This window comes from Octopus bimaculoides, chromosome 4, assembly GCF_046866305.1.
Source record: "Octopus bimaculoides isolate indiv1 chromosome 4, ASM4686630v1, whole genome shotgun sequence".
NCBI lineage: Eukaryota > Metazoa > Mollusca > Cephalopoda > Octopoda > Octopodidae > Octopus > Octopus bimaculoides.
In genome coordinates this window covers 61,341,650-61,367,760 of record NC_142931.1, presented here as the reverse complement: position 1 = coordinate 61,367,760, position 26,111 = coordinate 61,341,650, and the positions used below count along the sequence as shown (strand labels likewise).

General features: G+C 33.7%; 1 protein-coding gene across 4 annotated transcripts in view; it reads right to left on the bottom strand.

The window, feature by feature from the left end:
- Positions 1–11,999: 11,999 nt before the first annotated feature.
- LOC106877306 (all trans-polyprenyl-diphosphate synthase PDSS2) overlaps positions 12,000–26,111 on the bottom strand; it is a 902,595-nt gene continuing 888,483 nt past the window's right edge. For all 4 annotated transcript variants that reach the window (XM_089350835.1, XM_089350831.1, XM_052967126.2 and 1 more), the window contains one exon: positions 12,000–12,283. In XM_089350835.1, coding sequence (XP_089206961.1) covers positions 12,131–12,283 — 153 coding nt within the window. In that variant the 3' untranslated portion in view covers positions 12,000–12,130. The remainder of the gene's footprint in view (positions 12,284–26,111) is intronic.

The window sequence follows — 26,111 nt, the reverse complement described above, 5'->3', positions numbered from 1 at the left end:
AACCTTGAAAAAGGATACATCACCTGGGGTACAGTGATGGTGATGGTGATGGTGGTTCTGGTGTTGGTCTTACTGAATCTTAGTCATCTGAAAATAACAATTCAGATTTCCTAAACACTTGAAGCCTTAGCATAATTCTCAGTCAGAATCAGTGTAACAGAATGTATAACAAAATTGCACCTTTAGAATTACATGTACAATCCATCTGACAGGATTCTATACAGTTTCCATTTGACAAATTACATTCACATGGTAATGGTCAACTTGAAGCAACAAATACTTACATTGACCCCAAGATACCACACTGTGGGATTGAACCCAGACTGTCATACTTGCAAAGTGAACTTCTTAAACACGTGCTCATACTGGATCAACTTTGGGATGTACTATTACTGAAAAAACAAAAGCAGATCTTTGCCATCTTCTCTTTCTTCTCCTTCTCTTCTCTCTCATTTTCCTGTGGCAGTGACTGTGATGATGACAACTATGATGACAAAGATAATTGTGTTTTAAATTCTTTTCATCATTAGTCTGCTCAGTGAAAGCTGACTAAGCTCTACACAATAACTAGTTTTCACACAATCCATCCTGTTAAAGTGCATCAGACAGTATTTCTTCAACATTTTCCCATTATCTGTTGACAAGCTTTGAGCTCCCCTGAGAAGTTTAATGCCATGTGGTTCCATAGCTCTTCACAAGTTTTCTTTCATCCTGATGATTAAAGACTTTCCAATCATGACCATATCATCTTATTTTCAAGTATATCACATCTAGAACTACATTCTTTAATGTATAATTCATAACTGGTATTCAACCAATTAGCACTCCGTTGGTTATGACAGTGAGGGTTCCAGTTGATCCAATTGATGGAACATCCTGCCCATGAAATTTACGAGCAAGTGGCTGAGGACTCCCACAGACACACATACCTTTAACGTAATTCTCAGGGAGATTTAGCATGACGCAATGTAAGAAGACTGACCCTTTGAAATACAGGTACAACTCATTTTTGCCAGCTGAATGAAATGGATCAATGTGAAATAAAGTGTCTTGCTCAAGGACACAATGCATCACTGGGAATTGAATTCATGGCCTTACAGTTGAGAGCCTTAACCACTAAACCATACATCATCACTATTCAACCAATTAGTACTTCTGAATTATAGGAGTATTATTATATTACTATTGTTGTGTGAGAGCTGTTTTTGTTGTTTAACATCATGTCAGTTCTGACCAAGCACATCGATGATTAAAACCATGCCAACCTAGACCATCCCATATTTCACCTTTGTGGTGGAAACTTTGGACTATTTAGACTAGGGGCATGATCTGAGGGATATTTGGTTATTATTTTTAAGAAGTAGAGCAAGTATGGAGTGGCTCCCTTTGTTGGCTCAGGTGTGTGGGTGTTAGCATATTATATTTCAAAGTGTATTCATTCACAAAGGAAACTATAATATAATTTCAGTCAGGAACACATAATTACATTCATTGTTTAACCCCAAGTAAGCAGCTATTGAACAAACAAATGTTCCAAAGTATCACAGCCATGATCATCTGGTCTTTTTATTGTGTATGTACGGTGACATTATCTAATGTGTTCTTGCCTATTGCAAGACAGTAGGCTGTAATTTTAGGTAAATTTGGCTTCTATTTTTAAGACATTGAATAACCACATAAAGGTTTCATTGTTACAATTACAGTTTTCCCAGTCTGGTGTATATTTACTATTAAAGTATTTAACTGCTCAGGTAAGACTGTGCAAAGGATTTAGCAATATAGAGGTCTAAAAGGATCTTGATTTAATCTAATTTTCAATTACTTAATTTGTAACTCTATGCATAAATCAGAAACAGACAACATTGTTGCAATATTTCTAGGCCATTCCTTGGGAATCAGAAGCACTATTAGCTGTTCTGTTTACAGAGATGACAGAAACATGAAAATATACTGTCTTTTGATATAATTGTGATTAAAAATATAAAATATAAAGCAAAAAAAAACCATATTCACTATATACAAGGGTAATTTTAGAAAGTTCCCCTGATCTGTAAAGTGAGTAACTGGAAAATTAATATAATTGTTTTCTTGTCTATCTGTATTTTTTTAATACTTTTTATATACTTTTTCACTCACTTTCTTGAAGAAAAAATTACATTTTGCAACAAAATGCAGCCTATGAAAAAATATAAAAAAAAACAAAAAGAAAATCATAAAGTAAACAAGTTTAAAAAAAGCTTGACTCTTGAATCTATTTAGATTCAAATGACCTTAATTCTTAGACAGCTAGAAAGAAAGTTAATTCCTATAGCAGAACAGAGTTTTTCTTTGAAGAATCTAAATATCACAGTTGGAGGCAATGAATATTTTACTCTCCAAAATGGTTCTATTAGCCTTAAACCAATTGAGCCAAAATATCGAAGTACCGAGCATCATATTGCCATTTTAATCTCTTTCTCTTTTTCCCTTATTTACTATTCCACGCTGAGAAGTATTTTAAGTGTCAGAGGCTTGTTCTAGCGACATAGCAATTTCCTCGGCTTGTAACCGACAATTACTCTCCAAAGTCATTTCTTTAACTTGCCCCGAGGCCAGTTACATTTAATAGGATGAATATACATGACTGTAAATCTTCTTAGTCCCAACAACTATTTTACAATCTATTTTAGCCGACACATACAATTTCAAGTAAAATGATTTGCAAGCTACACAATTTCTTTCGGCGATGGCGGTTGGTAGGTATAGGTAGTCAGCATATTTATTTGGTGAAGCAGTTGAAGTCTCAAAACAATACACAAGTAAGTTTATGTTAGAGAAAGATAACAGTTACTAAATATTACTATTATTATTTTACGTATATTATTATTATTATTACTATTATTATTATTAATATTATTATTACTATTATTATTATTAATATTATTATTACTATTATTATTATTAATATTATTATTATTATTATTATCATCATCATTATTATTATTATCATCATCATTATCATTGGTTTCTATTTTCTTGTTGCTGTTGTTGACAATGATGATATTATTATTAATATTATCATTGTTGTTATTATTATTATTATTATTATTATTATTATTATTATTATTATTATTATTACTATTATTATTATTTGCTTCTAACTTTCCTTGTTGCTGTCATTGACAATGATGATATTATTATTATTTAAGCTGTTACACAGCATCCAATAGCATGATTAAAGATATTGCATCTACCAGGGGTTTGTACTGTCTGTCAACTTACAACAAGGACCTCAGACAGACAGTACTTTACACAATATGCATGCAGTTCCAAGTAAGGCTGATTTTTGGTGGCAAACTAGCAGAACTGTTAGAATGCTGGGCAAAATGCTTAGCAGTATTTCATGTCTTAACGTTCTGAGTTCAAACTCTGTTGAGGTCAACTTTGCCATTCATCCTTTTGGGGTAGATAAAATAAGTAGCAGTTGAGTGCTGGGGACAATGTAATCAAGTAACACTCTCCTGCAAAATTTCAGGGCTTGTGCCTATAGTAGACAGGATTATTATAATTATTATTTATTGTCTTTGCACAGCTTCTATCACTGGAGATGTACTATGGTGCCAGCTGTTCACTACCAGTGAACTAAGGTAACACCCCTTATTTTTTGAGCACCATCTGGAGTATTCAAGTAGTTCCAAGCAGTGTTGTTTTCTGCAAGTGCTCCACTCTTATTGCAGCCCCTATCTGTTCCATGTACTTCTCAAGGTTTTTACTCACTGTTCCCAGAGCTCCAACAATTATTATTATTATTATTATTATTATTATTATTATTATTATTATTATTATTATTATTATTATTATTATTATTATCCTGGTTAATATTATCATTTGAGTACAGAACAAAATATCTTGCAGGTCTTGATCCAATGATTTTTCATTCTGTGTTCATATCATATCCTGATGATGTCAACTTTGTCTTTCATTCTCCTTGTTCCATAAATTTATCTCTTGGCGGTAATATTATTGACTGGATTAGATTAGCTACACTTTTCTTTAAAATGTCACCATATATCTTAGTTAGACATATTTGATATATTAACCCTTTCATCACCAACCCGGCTGAAACCAGCTCTGGCTCTGAGTACAGATGTCTTGTTTTCATAAGTTTTCAATTAAAATCTTCCACCAAACCTTAGTCACAATTTATGTTCCTAACTAAGTTATTTTTACTAAATTCTTTGTTATATTTAAAGTAATTAAAAGAAACACAGACCATCTCAAAATAAATGCAGTAACGAAAGGGTTAACAAAATTATATTTGTAAATAGTCACATGGTTTGCTGTAGTTGAAAAGAAATTTGCTTCACAAACAAGAAGTTTTACAACATGGCTTCTCAAATATGTGTCTTCTGTTATACTATACACTTATTTTATTGTGTGTGTATACATGCACACACAAACACACATATTATCATCATGATTATTATTATTATTATTATTATTATTATTATTATTATTATTATTATTATTATTATTATCATTATTATAATTATTATTATTATATTATTATTATTCGTGTCACAGAGCGTTTGTTGCTGGTGGTAATATTGTTGCCAATTGTCCACAACCAGTTAACTGCAGTTGCATCTTCCATTGTCAAGCACTTTTCTAAGTATTCTAGCAATTCCAAGGAATGTTGTTTTCTGTTAGTGCCCCACTCTAATGTTGTCCCGTATTTTTTTAAAATAGATTTCAGTTCTGGTCCTCACCGTACCAAGTGCCCTAGCCACAACTGGGACCACCTCAACCTTTTCCATTGCCCACAGATATTTTATTTCCCATACTAGTAATTCGATTATTATTATTATTATTATTATTATTATTATTATTATTATCATTATTATTATTATTATTATCTAAGGTGGAAAGCTGGCAGAATCATTAGCATGACAGACAAAATGCTTAGTGGCATTTCATCCATCTTTACATTTTGAGTTCAAATTCCATTCAGGCTGACTTTGCCTTTCATCCATTTGGGGTTGATAAATTAAGTACCAGTCAAGCACTGGAGTCAATGTAATTTACTTGCCCCCACTCCTATGAAATTACTGGCCTTGTGCCAAAATTTGAAACTCTTATTTATTATTATCATTATTATTATTATTATAGACGTCACACAATATCGTGATGTTGTTGATTGAAGATATTGTGTCTACAGGGGATTTGTAGTGTTTGTCTAGTCACAACAAGAATCTCAGACAGACAGTACTTTACACAATATGCGTGCAGTTCCAAATAATGCCAACATTTGTTATACACGTAGATTGTAGGGTCTTTCTAAAGTTTTAAGGTGTTTTTTTTTTCCGATTGGGTGGTATTGAAACCAATGCTCCAAAGACAATAAGGATGACTTTTATGTTTGACTCTCGTAGCTGCCACATCTTAGCAATCTCAATTCTCAGGTCTCCATATTTATCAACCTTTCCTCCTTCTTTTATGATGATATGTTGATCTCCTGGTACTGCCACGTCAGTTATTAGGCACTTTTGTTTGTCTCTCCTAAGTTTACTATAATTATCATTCAGTAGTCTTATTTTTTTCATGTGCTTTCACTGCATTACCGAGCACAACTGTGTGTGCCTTGGGTATGTGCTTTTGTGATGTTCTTATTGTTACTGTATTGAAAGTGTTTTACATAGGATGTGTGTGGTGCCTAGTAGTGCTAGTTTCTGAATGTTATATATATTTGTTAGTCCTGGTGTTTTTGCTATAATTTGTCTGAATATTTTTTTATCATACCTAAGACACCTATTATGATAGGAATTTCTGTTTTTAGACTCCACATTCAAGTTACCTCTATTTCCAGGTCTTTGTATTTTGAAAGTTTCTCCATTTCTTTTAGAGAAATGTTGTCATCCGTTGGTATTGATACATCAATTAGAAAGCATGTTTTTCTTGATGATCTCTGACAACTATATGCAGCCTATTGGCCTTAATTTCTCAATCTGTGTGTATTGGCATATCCCAGAGTATGGTTGCTTTCTCATTTTCTGTAACCTTTTCTGGCATGTGCTTATACCATTTTTTTTCTGTTGTTATTCCATAGTTTTGGCATAGCTTCCAATGTATGTAAGTCCCAGCTCTGTTGTGTCTTTGAATATATTCCTTCTTATCCAGGAATGGGCAGCCAGAGACAATATGGTTTATTGTTTCTTGTCCATCTTCACATATTCTGCAGTTACTTATTATGTTTCTTATCAGTATATGTTTTGAGTAATTTCTGGTGGGGAGGCTTTGGTCTTGTGCTGCAATTAAAAATCTTTCAGTCTCTGCTTTGAGTCCTAAGCTTCTCAGCCATTGATGAGATTTTGCTTTGTCTATTTCTTTTGAGTTTAGTTAAACCCAGTATTTGCCATGAAGAGGCTTTTCATGCTATTGTTTTATCATGATCTATTGCTGTTCCAGTTTTAGCTTGGATTTCATTTGTTTTACAGCTTTTGTTGTTTCTTCTTTTTTCTTCATAGTTGTTAGGTAGTATGACTTCATTTTTGCATTTGTCAACTTCCTTGAAGACTGAAAACAGTTTTTGCTTTGTTTGTGTTTTGTAGCTATTTGTATTAGTTTCCTTTGCTTCTGAAGTAGGCATTTTTGTAGTCCTATGATGGTTATTTTATAATAGTCTTCTAGCTGTATAAGGCCTCTACTACCTTTGATATGGTGTATATATAACCTTTCTATGTCAGATTTTGGGTGGTGCATCCAAAATCCTGTCATTATTTTTCTTGTTTTCCTGTCTATTTTGATTAGTTCATTTAGTGTCCAATTAAGGATATTGTAGCTGTAACTTATAACTGGGACAGCTAGAGTGTTGATACCTATTATTTTGTTTTTCACATTGAGCTCTCTTTTCAGTATTAATCTAACTCATCTATAGTATTCTTTTTCTATTTTCTCTTTCATTTGTGTGTTGTATCATATCTAGTTCTTTGATTCCTAAGCATTTGTATGTCTGGCTTTGGTCTAATTCTCTTATTTCATTTGCTTTATCTAGTGTGATGTTGCTACTCCTAACTAGTTTTCCTCTTTTCAAGTTTGCTTTGCTACATTTTTCTAAACCAAATTTCATGTTTATTTCTTTGGTAAATCCATGTACTGCCTGTAATGTTTCCAGCCTATATTATTATCATTATTATTATTATTATTACTATTATTATTATTATTATTCAGTAGTTTTATTTTTATAACGTGTTTTCAATTCACTACTGAGCGCAGCTCTGTGTGCCTTGGGTATGTGCTGTGGTTTGCTGTGATGCTCTTATGGTTACTGTATTGAAAGTGTTTTGCGTAGGATATGTGCAGTACCCAATAGTGCAATTTTCTGTATGTTATATATATTTGTAAGTCCAGGTGTTTTTGTTATGTATTTGTCTGAATATTTTTTTATCATACCAAGGCGCCTACTATGATAGGAATTGTTTCTGTTTTTAGATTCCACATTCAAGTTACCTCTATTTCCAAGTCTTTGTATTTTGAAAGTTTCTCCATTTCTTTTAGAGAAACATTGTCATCTGCTGGTATTGATACATCAATTAGAAAGCATTTTTTTCCTTCCTGATGTCTGACAACTATATCTGGCCTATTGGCCTTAATTTCTCTATCTGTGTGTATTGGTATATCCCAGAGTATGGTTGCCTTCTCGTTTTCTCGACCTTTTCTGGCATGTGCCTATACCATCTTTTTTCTGTTGTTATTCAATAGTGTTAGCATAGCTTCCAGTGTATGTAGGTCCCAGTTCTGTTGTGTCTGTGAATATATTCCTTCTTAGCCAGGACTGGGCAGCCAGAGATAATATCATTTATTGTTTCTTATCCATCGCCACATATTCTGCAGTTACTTTTTATGTTTCTTTTCATTATATGTTTTTGGTAATTTCTGGTGGGGAGGCTTTGGTCTTGTGCTGCAATTAAAAATCCTTCAGTCTCTGCTTTGAGTCTTGAGCTTCTCAACCATCTGGGGTTTTTCTCTGTCTATTTCTTTTGCATTTAGTTTAGCCCAGTATTTGCCATGAAGAGGCTTTTCTTGCCATTGTTTTATCATGGTCCGTTGTTGTTCTAGTTTTAGCTTGGAGATTTTATTTGTTTTATAGCTGTTGTTGTTTCTACTTCCTCTTCTTCATATTTATTAGGTAGTATGATTTCTTGTTTGTATTTGTCAGCTTCCTTAAATACTGAAAACAGTTTGTTTTTTTTTGCTCGTGTTTTGTGGCTATTTGTATTAGTTTTCCTTGCATCTGAAGTAGGTATTTTTGCAGTCCTATGGTGGTTATTTTATAATAGTTTTCCAGTTGTATAAGGCCTCTCCCACCTTCTGTACGTTGTATATATAACCTTTCTATGTCAGATTTTGGGTGGTGCATCCTAGATCCTGTCATTATTTTTCTTGTTTTCCTGTCTATTTTCATTAGTTCGTTTAGTGTCCAGTTAAGGATATTGTAGCTGTAACTTATAACTGGGACGGCTAAAGTGTTAATACCTATTATCTTATTTTCAGCATTGAGCTCTGTTTTTAGTATTGATCTAACTCATCTATAGTATTCTTTTTCTATTTTCTCTTTCATTTGTGTGTTGTATCATATCTAGTTCATTGATTCCTAAATATTTGGTCTAATTCTCTTATTTCATTTGCTTTATCTAGTGTGATGTTGCTACTCTTATCTAGTTTTCCTCCTTTCAGAGTTGCTTTGGCACATTTTTCTAATCCAAACTTCATATTTATTTCTTTGGTAAATCCATGTACTGTCTGTAGTAATGTTTCCAGCTGTTTATCATTTGTAGTTATTATTATTATTATCATTATTATTATTATTATTTATATAATGATAATACTAAAATGGCAAACTGGCAGAATTGTTAGTACATCAGACAAAATGCTTATCAACATTTCATCCATCTTTATGTCCTAAGTTCAAATTCCAACATGGTTAACTTTGTCCTTCATCCTTTTGGGGGGGCTCAATAGTGCCATTGAGATTCATATCCCACCAAGATCAACATTGCTGTTACCCTTCTGAGAATCAGTAAAATAAAATAGCCTGGTCAAGTATTGGTTTATCAACCAAACTCTTTCCCTCACAACTACAGGCTTTGAGCCTAAATTAGTAACCATTATCATCAGCAGCAGCAGCAACCACTATTATTGTTATTGCTGTTGTTATTGTACTTCTTCTGACAGTTGGGAAGTATTTACCACAAATAAGTTGTGCTTGAAACATAACTGTAATTCAGTAGTTGATTGAATAAGCAACTCAATCAGTGACTTCTATCCTCAGAGAATCTACTTACCTTCACTGAAAAGAAAGACTTTTCATTATTATTATTATTATTATTATTATTATTATTATTATTATTATTATTATTATTATTATTATTATTATTATCATGGTGATAGAGATGGTTTATGGGGAAAAGAAATAGCTAAACAGTTTTCACACTTTTCAGTTCAAAACCTATGTAGATAACACTTTTTATTTGTTTATTTATTATTTTTTTTTTCAGCAATTCATTTTCCAGCAACGTGTCCATTAACAGCAAGACCATACAACTGCTATCATCTTCTCGTGCAGTCTTTCTGTTGCAAGACTAGCAGGATTATTGTTAACCAAATATAAATACCAAATACAATAGGGAATGAGTAAAATATCTTGTAGTATGCTAAGAACTTGAGACATGTTTCAGCCTTATAAGACCTTGTCAGTAATGTATAAGACAACAGTGACTGCTAAATCTTAAATATACAAGAAGGATACAGAGTTTCTTTTGTGTGAGTTTGTGTATGTAATAACTTTATAAGAATGACTACAGAACATTAGCCAGAATTTGTCTGATGTATGAAAGCATAAAAATAAAATAGAAGTTATCATATTTGATATAGTAAGCCAAAATATGTTGTTTGATGAATTACACTGTGTAACAAAATTAATATTTTTTTGTGTGTGTGTTTGGTCTGTAAGTGTTATTTCCTATTTACTTCTATGTAGAAATCAAAAGAAATGACTACTATCCCCTTCAAACTTTGCTTTTGTAACCTGGAAATCAATGTTTCCAAACTGACCTAATTTCTATTACATTTCAGACAGATTCAGCGCTGAGTTGCTGAAGCAGAAATATCATTGTAGCAAATATTCTGCTCAATACCACAGATTTGCTTGTCAGTTGCTTGACCTTAACCACATGAGTATGCCCCTTAGTGACTGACAATATGTGCATCTCTGATCAAGTGCAGGAGTAGTGGGGTAGCATCATAGAGGGATTCTTTGGGGTTTGAATAAATGTAAGAAAAGCAAAGTTTGATGGAAATATTAGCTATTTTTCATACTTTCAAGGGGTAAGCAAATAAGAACTAACAGTTGCTATCCAACAACAAAAATCATGTTATGCACTGTTATAATTCCATATTAATTTTTAAAAACTCTAATTTATATTAAGTAAACTTTTGGAGTTGTCAAACATGCACTTTTTATACCAGAATTATTTGCTAGATAATAATAGTTCTTAAATTATCTACTTACTCTTCTATTTGTTTCAGCCACCAGCCAGCAGCTATGCTTGAGCACTACTTTGAAAAATCTAATTGATCACATCAAATTCACCTCAGAACTTATTTTAACTTTTGTGACCTGAGAATCAATGTTTTCAAACTGACCTAATTTCTATAACATTTCAGACAGATTCAGCCCTGAGCTGCTGAAGCAGAAATATCATTGTAACAAATATTCTGCTCAAACCCTGAGGCATTTTTTACCTCTTCCTAGAGGTAAAAAATAGGTTTGCATTTGGCCAAAATCTCCACCTTAAAAACAGAAAAGTTACAGACCCATCGATGACAATTTAAAACCAACAAAACTTGGGAGAAATAAAAAAGACAGGCCAGAGTCGAGAACAGAGAAGGGAAATCATCAATGGCCTATGCTCCCTAGGGAGCAAAAGGTTTGAGCAGAAGAACACTCTATAAAGTAATTGATGATAGAAGGGCATTGGCAAAATTTATACCTTCAAGTTTCCCCTCTCCACAGTAATGACAGCACTTACAGGAAGGGCAAGAGGCAATACAGCTTGGCACCAGTGTCATTGCAGAAGCTGCCAGAATGAAGTTAATGAGAATGTCAGATTACCTTAGAGATTCTTGATTTGTAACCAATTAAATCTAAATTGGCAGCAGTACTTCATCAGTACTGGTGCTTTTTCCTTTTTCAATGTCATGACCATCATAACAATTAACATTTGAATGATGAACATAAAATTGAGTGCCACAATTGGGTAATGGTTGTGGTAGTGGTGGTGGTGGTGATGTTGCTTGTGGTGGTGGTGCTGGTGGTGGCAGCAGGAGGGAGCATTAGTAGCAGTAGAAGTGGCAGCATTAGTTGCAGCAACAGAAGCAGCAATGGAAGTGGAATATGAAGATGCTGCAAAGTACAACAATTGGTAATGAAAGTGATGAGGGTGGGGAATAATGCTGATACTGATGTTTACAATGACAATAACAATGACAAGCTGATGATGATGACGATGATGATGATGATGAAAAGGAGGAAGACAATGATGATGGCAACAATGATAAAGGGGATGATTACAATAACTTTGAAGAATATTTTCTCCCCACCACCACCACCTCCACCACTGTCTTCGACTGCGAAACCATGCAACTTATATTGAATTATCCTCTTTTACAACTACGATTTATGGTTATCACCAAATGTTTGGTTAAGATAAAGTTTTTACAGTATAAAAAAATATATATATATATAAAGAACTAGCATCTTGGGGATTTAATAAAATCTATATAAACTAAAATCAATGAATTTGATGAGAACTAAACAAATAATAAAAAAAATAATAAAAAAATTCTAAGTGCAAAAAAAAAAAAAGAATGGGTTTTTTTTTACCATTTCTTTTCTGTGACCATCTTTTTTCATCTTGAAGTAATTTATTTCAGTGTGAAAATAAAAATAATACATCAATATATTTATTTCTTTAATTTTATTTTTATTAAATTATACTATTTACTTCATTTTTTTAATCATATTTTTTCCTTTTTTCCTTATTATTATTATCATTATTTTATTTTTTTCTTTCTTCTTAATGATTATTTGGGATCAAAATTTTGAGACTGCCAGCAAAATGTTCTTCAAAGCAGATTTTGCCTCAGATGCTTCAAATATATCTAAGGCTTCCAATGCCTTTTGTTTGAATTCACGTGATTGTTCTTTGCACCCTGCCAGTATTCTGTCATCTATCAGGTCTAAAACCTATATATGAAGAGAAATAAAGAGAAAAAAAGGCAGAAGAAATAAGTAATCAGCAACAACAACAACAGTAATGATAATAATAAGTAAAGAGCACATTTTGAGTAAGTGCAGTATACAAGCATAAAAGGAGTATAAGTGCAAACATGATTGTGTAGGTAAAAGAGTGCATTGAAATATTAGCCATTAGCTGAGTGTGTGTATGTGTGGCTACAGGACAACAGAAAACTGGTGACAACACAAACCAAAGGCTGTGATAGGAAAATGATAATTACAAGATTTTGTGGGACTTTGCCATAAAAACTGGCCACACTATTCAAGCAAGAAAACTAGGTATAATTATAAAATAAACAGTGTAAGGTTATAGATCTTGCAATTCCCTATGACAGCAGGTAGATTAAAAAAAACTTTAAAAATTGAGAAATATCAGGATCAAACCAGAATACTAAGGAGACTCTTGAAGACCAAGATAACAATTATTCCTTGGCACAACACTCAAAATGCTACCTAAAAGACTGAAAGAAATTCCTCACAATGCTACCTAAAAGACTGGAAGAAACCAGAAGCTGTGATAGAAAATTACAATTACTAGATCTTGTGGGACTTCCCCATAAAGACTGACCATACTATTCTGGCAAGAAGGCCAGATATGATTATAGAAGACAAAGTAAACAGTGTAAGGTCATAGATTTTGCAATTCCCTATGATAGCAGAGTCAATACAAAAAAAAAACCCTGAAGAAATTGAGAAATATCAGTATTAATCCAGAGTACTGAAGACCAAGACAACAACTATTCCTGTAGTGATTGGTGCACTTGGCACAACACTTAAAATGCTACCTAAAATATTGAAAGAAATAAGAATTAAAATTTGTGTCATTGACCTGTAGAAAAGTACCATTCTATATTCTGCAAGAATCCTAAGAAAGATTCTTGAGTTTTGCAGAGATTGTCATCAAACCTCATGATAAATTACCAGCTAGCTAAATTAGCATGCACTAGCAAAATAATAATGATAATCATTTCTATTATAGGCACAAGGCTTGAAATTTGTGGTGGGGGAACTGGTTGATTATATTGATCCCTGTGTGCAACTGGTACTTATTTTATTAACCTCAAAAGGATAAAAGGCAGCACTTGAACTCAGAATGTAAAGAACTGGAAGAAGTGCTTAGCAGGATTTGCTTCAGTAAGTTAACAAGTCTACCAGGCAGCCACCTTCATAATAACAATAATGGTTTCAAATTTTGGCACAAGGCCAGCAATTTCAGCAGAGGGTATGAGTCAAATATGTTGACCCCAGTACTGAACTGGTACTTTTTTTATCAACCCAGAAAAATGAAAGGCAAAGTCAACCTCTGCAGAATTTGAACTCAGGATGTAAAGATGGACTAAATACCTCTAAGCATTTTGCCCAGTTTGTTAACAATTCTGCCAGCTTGCTGCCTTTTCCATAATAATGATAATAACAAGAATTTCTCATATTGGTTCAAGGCCACAAAGTTTTGTAGAAATGATACTATTGATTATATTGACTCAAGTACTTCACTGGTACTTGATTTTATTTATTCTTAAAGACAGGTAAATTTTATGTTAGTGAGAACTGAACACATAGGTCCAGAACTATTGCAAATATCGTCACATAAATATCATCACATAAATAACATCACAAGGAGTTTTCTCTGATGCTCTACCTGCTCCTCAATTCAACATCCTGCATCTCATCATCATCATTATTGTCTAATGTCCACTTTTCCTTGATTGCATGGATCAGATGGAATTTATCAAGGCAGATTCTCTACAGCCTGATGCCCTTCCTATCACCAACCCTCAACTGTTTCCAAGCAAGATAAAATTTCTCCATGACCAGACATGTTTTCATGGAAGATTGGAAATTAAATACACTACTTCTATGCAGGTGATATTCATTTACAACTATCAAATAATGTCAAAGCAAAGTGACAGTAACACAGATATACATAATATATGACAGGCTTCCTTCAATTTCCATCTACCAGGTCCACTCATAAGTCTTTGGTCAGCCTGGAGCTATAGTAGAAAACACTTGGCCAAAAACCTGAGACACACACTGAAACAGAAACTGAGACTGTGTGGTTGGGAAGCAAACTTCATATCACAAAACCATGCTTGCACTTAAGAATATAAAATTATGATAATAAAATCAAAAATATAGGTGATGAAATGAAGGAATAAAAACAAATTATAAATAACACAGCTTTCAATGAAACATAAGATTGAAATTAAACGTTGCACTAGTGTGATGAAACACTAGCAGCATGTAAAGTTACAATTATTAGCTTTTCTGAATGAAATCATATTTAAATGTAAAATAGAGAGAGAGAAAATAAGAAAAGCAAATTGACAAACAGTTAATTGCTCATTTAATGTAATTTAAATTTTTTTTTAAATGTGTAAATTAAATGTAAATTTTGAAAAGAAAATCTAACAAATAAGACAAACATAAACAGGAAATATATTTATATGCATATATATTTATATATACATATACATATATACACACATATATATATATAAATATGCATACATATATACATATAATTATATATATGTATATATGTACATGTATGTTGTGTATATACAGGTATGTACATATATATATATATATATACAGATACTTATAAAAACACACATACAAGTGCATACAAACACATATATATTTAATGTAATTTAAAAGATTTTTTTAAACAATTAACAAGATAAATATAAACAAAGAATATATATATATGCATACATATATACATACATGTATATATATATAATTATATATATATATATATAAATGTGTATATATAGTTCTATATATATAGCTATATGTATGCATATATGCACATATAAAAAACATTATACACAATGTGATTCAACAAAAATGACATATTTTGTTTGTTTTTCTTTTTCTCAAAATTCCTGTTTCTATGTAACCTACTATTTAAGTATTTTTACTTTTGTTGCTGTTGTAGTTGCGCTGTGTAAAATAAGTCTTGTGGAATGATAATCAGGAAGTATGGAAGGCTTTCTAACGAGGATATTTGTTGGAAAATTTTATTGTCAGAAAGAAGAAAGGAATATAATAGAATATATTAACAGAATAAAACTTTATCGTTGACAAAAGGAATTTTCTCTCTCTTAAACATTTACATGTATTATTTATATGAGCATATGTGCATCTGAATATATAAGCATATAGGCTTGTGTATGTATGTTGTACATATATATGCATGTGTGTGGTGGTGGTGGTGGTGGTGGTGGTGGTGTGTGTGTGTACACCTTTTAACTGCATGGTTTTTAACATCCATTACTCCAAGAGTTGGATGGTTCTCCTGTAGAACATAAATCATTCATTTCTTTCTTTGTCATCTCGTTTGTGAAGTTAAGTTGAAATCTGATTTATTTATCAATTTATTTATGTCGGTCTCTCTGCTTATCTATCTATCTATCTATCTATCTATCTATCTATCTATCTATCTATCAATCTATCAGTCTATCTATCTATCAATCTCTTCATCTTTTTCATCGTCTGCAGAGCTTTGATATTCAGTCTCCATGCTTCATGTCTCACTGTCGTGTAGTATCATATCTTACACATCAGACAGCAACTTGAACCTCTGTATAACCACTGAGCTGTTAGAATTAGCAGCTGAATTTCCCTCCCCACTTGAATCATACTCTACTCTTGGACTCATTAGATAATGTAGTTCTAGAGACATTGTCTAAATAAATACAATCTGATTGTGGCTGGAACACATCTGATCTGGTTGATCATTGCTGGCCTAAGGCTAAGTAACAATATAAAAAGATTTCTTCATCCAGTTTGTCTTTTACTCTGTACAAGATAAATCCTTTGTTTTGAACAGAGTTAACAGTTGCTTCAACTTCCTCCCTTGTCTAGTCACTATATTTGACGACATTCACCTCCAGACTTAATAAGATTTCCTAGATCAGAGCTCACCAAACTTTTTCCTTGGTGACATGCCTTTTAAAAATAAAAGCATTTCAAGACACATTATTTTAATGTTATAAGTAACTAAATATCATATCACATATCACTCAGTGATACCCTAAAGCATGAACACACAAAGCAGTTCCCAAGGTGGCTTCAGAGGTCTAGGACCCAATTCTGATCCCATGGCTTGCTGTAAATAAATAAATACTATAGAACCCACAGCATTAATTTGCTCAGGGCTCTCACGTGTTTAGGGACTCAATTTTGATCTATGTATGCTGTAGCTTGCTGTCAGTAAATAAATAATACCATAAGGTCCCAGTGCAATGATTTTTCCAGAGACTCATAATGTTACTAAGACAACCTTGGTATCTCTAGTCACATGTCTAATTGTATACAGAGACATCAAATCTCAAATATACTTCACAGCCAAATATTCATTCCTAAGACCTGATCAGAATCAGCTTAATTTTGTGACATGTCTAGAGATTACCAGCAACAAACTAAAGTGGGTTGAAGATTGATCTTGGATTGCTGAACCTCATGGAGAAGATGACAAAGAATTGAGCTGATTGGCAAGCTGATATGCTTGAGAAGAATCATCTATCTGCAAAAAATAAGATCATAAAAGCATATTGTCAATATCTATGCCCTCACACCCAATCTGTACCTGCCAAGCCTTCCCCACATTTCACTTTTCCTTTACACTTCAAACAGCAGTGCTGTTGCCTCACTAGCAGTAATTGTATAAGAGCAGAACTGCATATATTTCATTCCTCTTTTTGTGCTACCACTTAACTCTATCCATGGAACTACTTCTCTTGTCACTCATCTAATATTCTGCCATCAATGCACCCTCCCTTTTGCCGCTCACAATATCCACCCCTATGTGCCTCTGACCCCTGTCTCTGTTGCTGTACATCATCTCTTTTCCTATACATCACGTTATCTCCCTATTTCTGACCTAGCTATGATTTTATTATACTGATGCACTTCACCTTCCTGCTTTTATTTACTGCCACCTATCACCTCATTTTCTCTGACCCATTCCGTTTTTTTGTTTTTTACTTTCCCCTCCAAACTGTGATTCACCATTGTCCATACCCCCACCTATGTTAACCATTTACAAACAATCTGCCAACCTTTTTTCACACTTTTAAGCATCTACTCCATGCAACCATCTTCAATCCTCTATCTCTATTCCCTCTTTGTCCACTTTCTTACACCTTGTGGGTAAGTCTTGATACCCCATCTCCCTCCTTTCTCTCTTTTCTGCTGAGGTAGTCATGTATCGCTTCTATAGTAAGTTCCTGTTTCTCTGTCATACTTTAGCCACTCCTACACCTTGCACAAAGCCACCTCCCTCAATACTGCACCCCCACTCAGTCAAAGGGTCTTGTCTTGCAAGATACTTGGTAACCTCACCAGTGCTGGTGCCATGTAAAAACACTCATAGTAAACTCTGTAAAGTGGCTGGAATTATAAAGTGTATCTGACCATCTAAACCATGCCAAAGCAGACATTGGAGTTCAACACAGTTTTCTGGCTTGTAAATACTGTTGAACCAACCAATGCATGTCAGCCTGGAATACAGATGTTAAATGATGATAATGATATACATACATATGTACATAACTATATATGTATACACACACATGCATACATACAAACAATGCTACCAAGAGTTAAAACAAAAGCAACAGCTATCATGTCTCTTCCAAAATATAATTGCTTCAATTTCAACACATAAACTCAGACCACGTCATTTGTCAATCATGTAACATGTGTGTGTGTGTATTTATATATATACACTTATGTATGTATGTGTGAGTTTGCGTATATATATATATATATATATATATATATATATATATATATATATATATATATATATATATACTTATATATGCATGTGTGGGAATGTGTGTATATATATATATTTATATATGTGTGAGTGTGTATGTGTGAAAATATATACATATATTTATATAAATGCTCACATACACACACACACACACACACACGTACACATACACACACACATTTAGTATTAATTCATAAAGTATGAAGTGTGGCAAAACTAATGACAATAGCTGGAATTTAATTACAATCTTGTAAGTAGAGTGTGATTATTAATTATAAAAGCAACAAAGAATTGTTATTATTGTTGTTCATCGTATTTATCTTAAACTTTATGGTGTGTTCGGTTGAGTATGTTGTTTTTGTAAAGGAAGCAACTTACTAAGGCATGAATTATTATTTTCCTATTGCAATATGTGTATTTTCAGAATACATAACATAATATTTAGTTAATCCTAACACTAAAACTTCTATTTTAGCTCTAGGATAATTATAGACATTTAAAGTTGAATATTGTGAGTTTTCATTTACTGAAATTATCAAACTTAATGTGACAAGTTACTTCCACCTACACAGACAGGGTGTATGTGCTTATTTGTGTGTATTTATGATAACTGTAGATTCACCATTGTTATTTTAATGTCTGCTTTTTCATGCTTCCATGGATCAGTTGGAAAATGTGGCAGGCATTCTGTGGCCAGATACCCTTGCTATTGTCAATTCCCACCTGTTTCCAATCATAGTAATTTTTCTCCATATCCTTTATCTTAAGGGATGCTAAGAAGTCTTATGCATCACACAGTTGATGAGCTGAGAGAGCAAGACCATCAGCATAGAAAAGGTCAGAGGGATAAAAGCTCTATTGAAGTCTTGATCACTTCTGCTTGACTGTGACGCCTTTGTCTTGGATAGGGGGCAAGATTTTGCCAAAGAGTGTAGTCCACTTACAATCACAAAGATAAAAAAAGCTAAGGTGTCTCCTTGGAGGAACTCTTCTGTTAGGAATCTTTTAATTAGACCGTTTGTTCTTTGCACAAAGGTTTATGAGTTTTTGTACAGGACAATGATAGTCTTGTCAATTTCATCAGATGAATGATAGCCCAAGAGAATACGTATAATAACTCTTCAGTTAACATTATCAAATGTGTGTGTGTGTGTGTAGACACACACACATACACACATACAGTTATAGAAATCAGTTAATCTAAGTTATTAATCTAAGTTTTGAAGCCTCTCAAAGTAGTTGAGCATTTATCATCAGATTTAGTTGACGTTTGAAGGGGAAAAGAATTGGGGTTTTTTTATTGTTATTTTTCTAATATTAAGAAAAATATCCATTTATCTTTTCACAAGCAGAAGTAAGCACAACTTCCTTTGTATCCAAAGCAAATAGCTTTGTTGATCAAAACAGATTTATGAGTCAACCAAGTCTGCTACTAGGTATTCACCTACTTTGAGTGGCTTTGAAGCTATTAGTAAGATAAATTGACTGGTTTCAATAATTGTACAAATATATAGATTAATCTTATACTTTGAATGCTGTTCACTTTAATATACAAAACATGTTTGATCACCATATATATATGTGTGTGTGTGTCTGGTGTGTGTGTCGCGTATTGTCCTTGCCTTCGAAACGTGGAGTAATGGAACAGGAACAACTGAAGAAGGGAAATATTCTTTATGTTGCATGTCTCGTTTCTCTGTTTTTTTTTTGTTGTTCAAAAAAAAGTTCCTTTTCTATCTTCGTCTTTATGTTTTCGTTTCTCATTGTGTTTAATACTTTTTGTGATGTCCTGTGCCCATATATGCATGTATGTATACATATAGATGCAGATATGTACATATATGTATGGATATATGCATATATCTATATATTATTTATGTTATTATATATAAATAAATCATCATCATCATCATCATCGTTTAACGTCCGCTTTCCATGCTAGCATGAGTTGGACGATTTGACTGAGGACTGGTGAAACCGGATGGCTACACCAGGCTCCAATCTGATTTGGCAGAGTTTCTACAGCTGGATGCCCTTCCTAACGCCAACCACTCAGAGAGTGTAGTGGGTGTTTTTACGTGTCACCCATACGAAGGCCAGTCAGGCAGTACTGGCAACGGCCACGCTCAAAATGGTGTATTTTATGTGCCACTCGCACAAGAGCCAGTCCAGGGCCACTGGCAATGATCTCGCTCGAAAATCCTTACACATATCACGGGCACATATATATATATATATCCTATATATATATATATATATATATATACATATATATATATATATATATATATATATATATATATATATATATATATATATCATCATATATATACACATATATACATATAGAGAGCATGAGGGGAAGAGAGAGAAAGGGGTGACCATCATCCTACCCTATCACCAATCGTTTTACGGAAAGTACTGAGTACATTTTATGATGACACTGGCACTACACAAATCATCATGTCTTCAGCAACAGCAAACTCAAGGGTCCTCTTGACACAATACTTTCTCTATACATTTCCTAACCACCCTACAGAGAATTCAAAGCATCAGCACAATAACAGTTCAACAAATATACATTGTTAAAATAAATACCAAGCTTAATAAACTTAATACTGGGGTTGAAATGCTAAATCAATCCCCAGCTTGATAACAATGCAATAACCAGTAAACTAAATAAATAAAATAATACTTCTCTAGTAATATATATTTAACAGTCAATTGTCTCACAAGTAATATAATATAAATGTTACATTTCTAAAAGGACATATCTTTGATTTCTTCCCATAGTTTATCAGTAACTTATCATACAATTAACCCTATTGTGCCATGTTCCTGGAATCCTGGTATAGTGGGAATAGCTTTAAAATAATCTCTACCAGATTCTTATTAAAGCAGTAATGAATAATACACATAAAAAAGAAGAGACTACTAGAAATAGACAACCAATCATGTTGCAGCTTTGTGGTCAAGTGTTTACGATTCATTGTTAATGGCATCCTCCATAATTATCGTTTACTGATGTTTTTAATTGAAAAAAAAAACAGCTTTTTGTGATAAAACACATGTGTGATGAACCCAACACTGCATCTGGAAATAAGTAAGGCCTAGATTCTTTACAGTTGAGGAAACCATTGATGATGTTCATTCTTCAGATGAAGAGTTTATCCTTACACAGACAATGAGAGTGATTCAGGCAATGAAACTGGTGAAAGTGATGAGAAAAGTAGTGATTCATGTGAACAAATATGGTGAGAGAGAGAGAGAGAGAGAGAGAGAGACAGACAGACAGACAGACAGACACAGAGAGAGAGACAGACAGACAGAGAGACAGAGAGAGAGAGACAGAGAGACAGAGAGACAGACCTATTATTGTTATTCTTCTGAATATTTTTGTGATTCTCTCTATCAGTTTGCTTGCAATTGTTGCTCTTGAGCTTTGTGTGCAACTATTAATTTTTTCTGCTCAGGAGTCCGGGTGGCAGGTAAAGATAGGCACAGTGACCCAGGTCTGAGAGTGTTAATGTATATTCTATGCCTATGATCTTGTTCCCTACTTAATGTTACATATACCGACAGGAGTAGAATTATACTAAAGACAGAGACAGATATAACAGGTCTGGGATCTTTCTGATTTGACCGGCAACACTTTTCATTTATGTTTTATGTAGTGTTTTTCGTACCGAAACACTTTCAAACTTCGTATACTTGTATATTTTGTGTTATAGAACAGATAAAATTTTTTGTATTCGAAGTTATTTCATGTAAATAATTGTCGTATTTCGGTAATTTCAACCAATCACTGATGTCTATTGAGGTGAAAACAATTACTGCCGTGGAATGTAAACAACGGTGTCATGGGATCTTTTCCCTTGAATAAAATTAATGCCGTTGTTTGTCAACAACAACTACCCGTGTTACTCTTATTTATGACATCGTTCGTGCGTTTGTACTGGTTTTAGCTGTAGGGTTTTAGGGTTAGGGTTCAGGTTTTAGAGTTAGGGTTAGTTTTAGGATTACGGTTAGGGTTATGATTATTTTTGCCATAACCTCACTCATAACCCTAACCCTAAACCTAAAACCCTATAACTCATAACCATAACCCTAACCCCAACCCTAACCCTAAAACCCTAACCCTAAAACCCTAACCCTAACCCTAACTCTAAAACCCAAACCCTAACCTTAAAACCCTAAACCCTTACTAGGGAATAATGATATAATTAAACAGGGAATAACACTCTTGACACTGGCAAAAATTATTGTTTATAAAAACAGCAGTAACTGTATTCAGCTGAATAGACGTTAGTGATTGGTTGAAATTACAGAAATACGACAACTTTAACATGAAATAACTTGCAATATATAAATTTTTGTTAAGAAAGCTAAGAGAAAAAGATGTTTTATATGACACATTCTACCAGTATCCCAAGTTTGAAAGTGTTTCGTTAAGAAAACAAGTGTTGCCCGTCAAATCAGAAAGATCCCAGGTCTGATTTAGCGGATGAAAACTATTAATTTTTTTCAGCTCGGGAGCCCGGGTGGTAGGTAAAGATGGGCACAGTGGCCTAGGTCTGAGAGTGTTAATGTAAATTTTATGCCTATGATTTTGTTTTTGTTCCCTAATTAATGTTACATATACAAACAGGAGTAGAATAATACGAAAAACAAAGAGACAGATATAACAGGTTTGATTTAGTGGATGAAAATTAATTGTACAAAAACATGGGAATTAAGTGATTGATGATTTTAAAAAACAGTTCAATAATAAAACACTACACTTTTCATCACTTCCATCTTCATTAACAAATATCCCTACTGATAGCACCACTGGTACTTTAACAACTGCTACTGGTCACAATATATCATGTGTGCGTGTGTGTGTCTGTGTGACTATATGTCTGTAGTGTTCCTCTATTCTGACTTTACCATATTCTCTTCAGTAATTCTTTTCCCTCTATCTCTCCTTACTCCTTCACTTTCATTCTCTCTCTCTCTCTCTCTCTCTCTTGCTGAAACCAAGCATTGAAAGAACTGTTAGCATGTTGGGCAAAATGCTTGGCAGCATTTCGTCCATCCTTACGTTCTGAGTTCAAATTCCACCGAGGTCAACTTTACCTTTCATTCTTATGGGGTCGATAAAACAAGAAGCAGTTGAACACTGGGGTCAATACAACTAATTTACCCCTACCCCAAAATAGCTCGCCTTGTGTCAAAACTTGATATCAATATAATAGCACCCTTACTTCTTACAACTACCACATCCTCCTCAGCTAAATACTCTTCCCTCTGTTTGACTCTCTCTCTTTCTCCCCTACTCCTACCCCATTTTGCTTCTCCCTTCAACTATTTCACAGCACAACCTCTGGACACTATTTATATTACAGATGATGAATCATTAGCAGGTCAAACAAAATGCTTGGTAGTATTTCTTCTAGTTCTTTGTGTTCTAAGTTCAAATGCTATCAAGATCAACTTTGCCTTTTATACTCTCAGGGATTACTAAAATAAAGTACCAGTCAGTCAAGTACTGGAGTCGATGCAATTAACTTAGCCCATCCTTTAAATTTCAGACCTAATGCCTATATTTCAAACAAAAGCAAAATGATGATAATGATGATGATGATGATGATGATGATGATGATAATGAAAATGGTGGTGACAATGATGGTGATGGCAATGATAATAATAACAAAGATAATGATAACAGTAATAATAATAATTTTTGGCACAGGGCCTGAAGTTTTTGACGGAACATGGGGAGTTAACTACATCAACCCCAGTACATGACTGGTACTTATTTTATCAACCCTGAATAGATGAAACATTAAGTCAACTTTGGAAGAATTTAAAATCAGAATGTAAAGATGGATGATATGCCACTAAGCATTTTGTCCAGTATGTCAAAGATTCTGCCAGCTTGCCATCTTAAGAATAACACAGTGTAATATGATTTCTGTCCTTGGGTAGCAACTGTTATTTCCTATTTGCTTATCCATAGAATGTATGAAAAATGGCTAATATTTCCTTTGAATTTTGCTTTTGTTACATTTATTCAAACCCCCCAAAGAATCCCTCTCAACACATGGCTGTGATGCACCCCCACTTCTCCTGCTAATCATCAGAGATGCCCATATTGTCAGGCACTAAGAGACATACTCAAGTGTCAATTGCTTGTAAGTTGCTTGATCTATTAAGATCAAGCAACTGACAAGCAAATCTGTGGTGTGGAGCAGAATAAAGATATTTCTGCTTTAGCAACTCAGCAGTGAATCTGTCTGAAATGCAATGAAAAATAGGTCAGTTTCAGAACATTGATGTTCAGGTGACAAAAGCAACGTTTGAAGGGAACAATAGTTATTTCTTTTGGTTTCTAAATAGAAGCAAATAAGAAATTACACTTACTGATTAAAGACAAAAAAAAATTTAATTTTGTAACACTGTGTAATGGTTTCAAACTTTGCCACAAAGGCAGCCATTTTGGTGGAGGAGATAAGTCGATTACATTGACCCCAGTGTTTCACTGGTACTTAATTTATCGACCCCGAAAGGATGAAAGGCAAAGTCGACCTCGGCGGAATTTGAACTCAGAACGTAGCAACAGGTGAAATACCATTAAGCATTTCACCCAGCATGCTAATGATTCTGCCAGCTTCCTGCCTTTGCTACTTTAAAAATAAGAACAAATCTTTCTGCTATTGGCACAAGGCCTGAAATCTAAAGAAGGGGACTAGCTGATTACAATTAATCCCCAATGCTCAACTGGTGCTTATTTTATTAACCCTGAAAGGATGAAAAAGAACGTTCATTTTGGTGAAATTTGAACTCAGAACACGAAAACAGATAATAATAATTTTGCCAGCTCCTTTCTATTCCAGGCACGAGGCCAGCAATTTGGGAAGGGGGGAGGATTAATTGACTACATCAACCTCAGTCCTTAACAGGTGCTTATTCTATCGAACCCTGAAAGAATGAAAGGAAAAGTCAACCTCGGTGAAATTTGAACTCGGAACGTAAAGATCAACTAAATGCCACTAAGCAGTTTGTCTGACAAGTTAAGCAATTTTGCCAGTTCACTGCCTTAAATAATAACAACAACAACGATGGTGGTGGTGGTGATGATGATGATGAGGAGGAGGAGGAAGAGGAGGAGGTAAATATTAATAATAAGGTGCAGGGACAGTTATGGGACTAGAAGAACTAAAATGAAGTAAAAAATAAAATTAAATAAAAAAACAAAACCAATCATTGTAGAGATATATTAAAGTGCATACTTGTAAACAGCTCTAGGGTTAGAATGGCTATAAGCAGTGGTAGAACAGTCCATTTACATTTACAATTTGCAGCTGAACTTTTCTAATACATACATATTGAGACTGGAAACATCAAAAGGTCTAAAGTAGAGTGCCATTTGTCAACACCTGACTGTAAAAAGTTGTTGACTGGTATTACTCTTATTACAGCACTGCTCTATTCAAGCAACTTATGTCATTAAATTATAAATGGCAACAGGTAAAGGTGCTATGACCATTAATAAAAACCTACCTATTGATCTGTGAAGACATAAAATATAAATGTTATATATCTTTTCCTTTTTTTATGTGTGTGTACATGTGTGCTTTGTTGTTGTTTTTTTTTCTATGGATTTTGTTGATTTGTTGTTGTTTTTTTTTCTCCTCGACACGACAAAAGATAATACCCTAGTGATGCAAAATTAGTTTTAAACTTAATATATATGGGACAAGTGCCAAGAAATTTTCTTCTGTCTCTCTTTTACTTTGGGGGTGTGAAAATAGGAGTGAAGATTGGATGGTGATAGGGAGGAAACCCTAAAATATTGAGAGAAAGAGAGAGAGAGAGAGAGAGAGAGAGAGAGGAAAAAAGAAATTGTTATTCTCGTTCACAAATGTCACCCTCTCCATTGACTATTCCTCCTGCTCCACCCCATCCTCCTCATCCTCCACCCCAGAAAACCTTTTCAGTTAT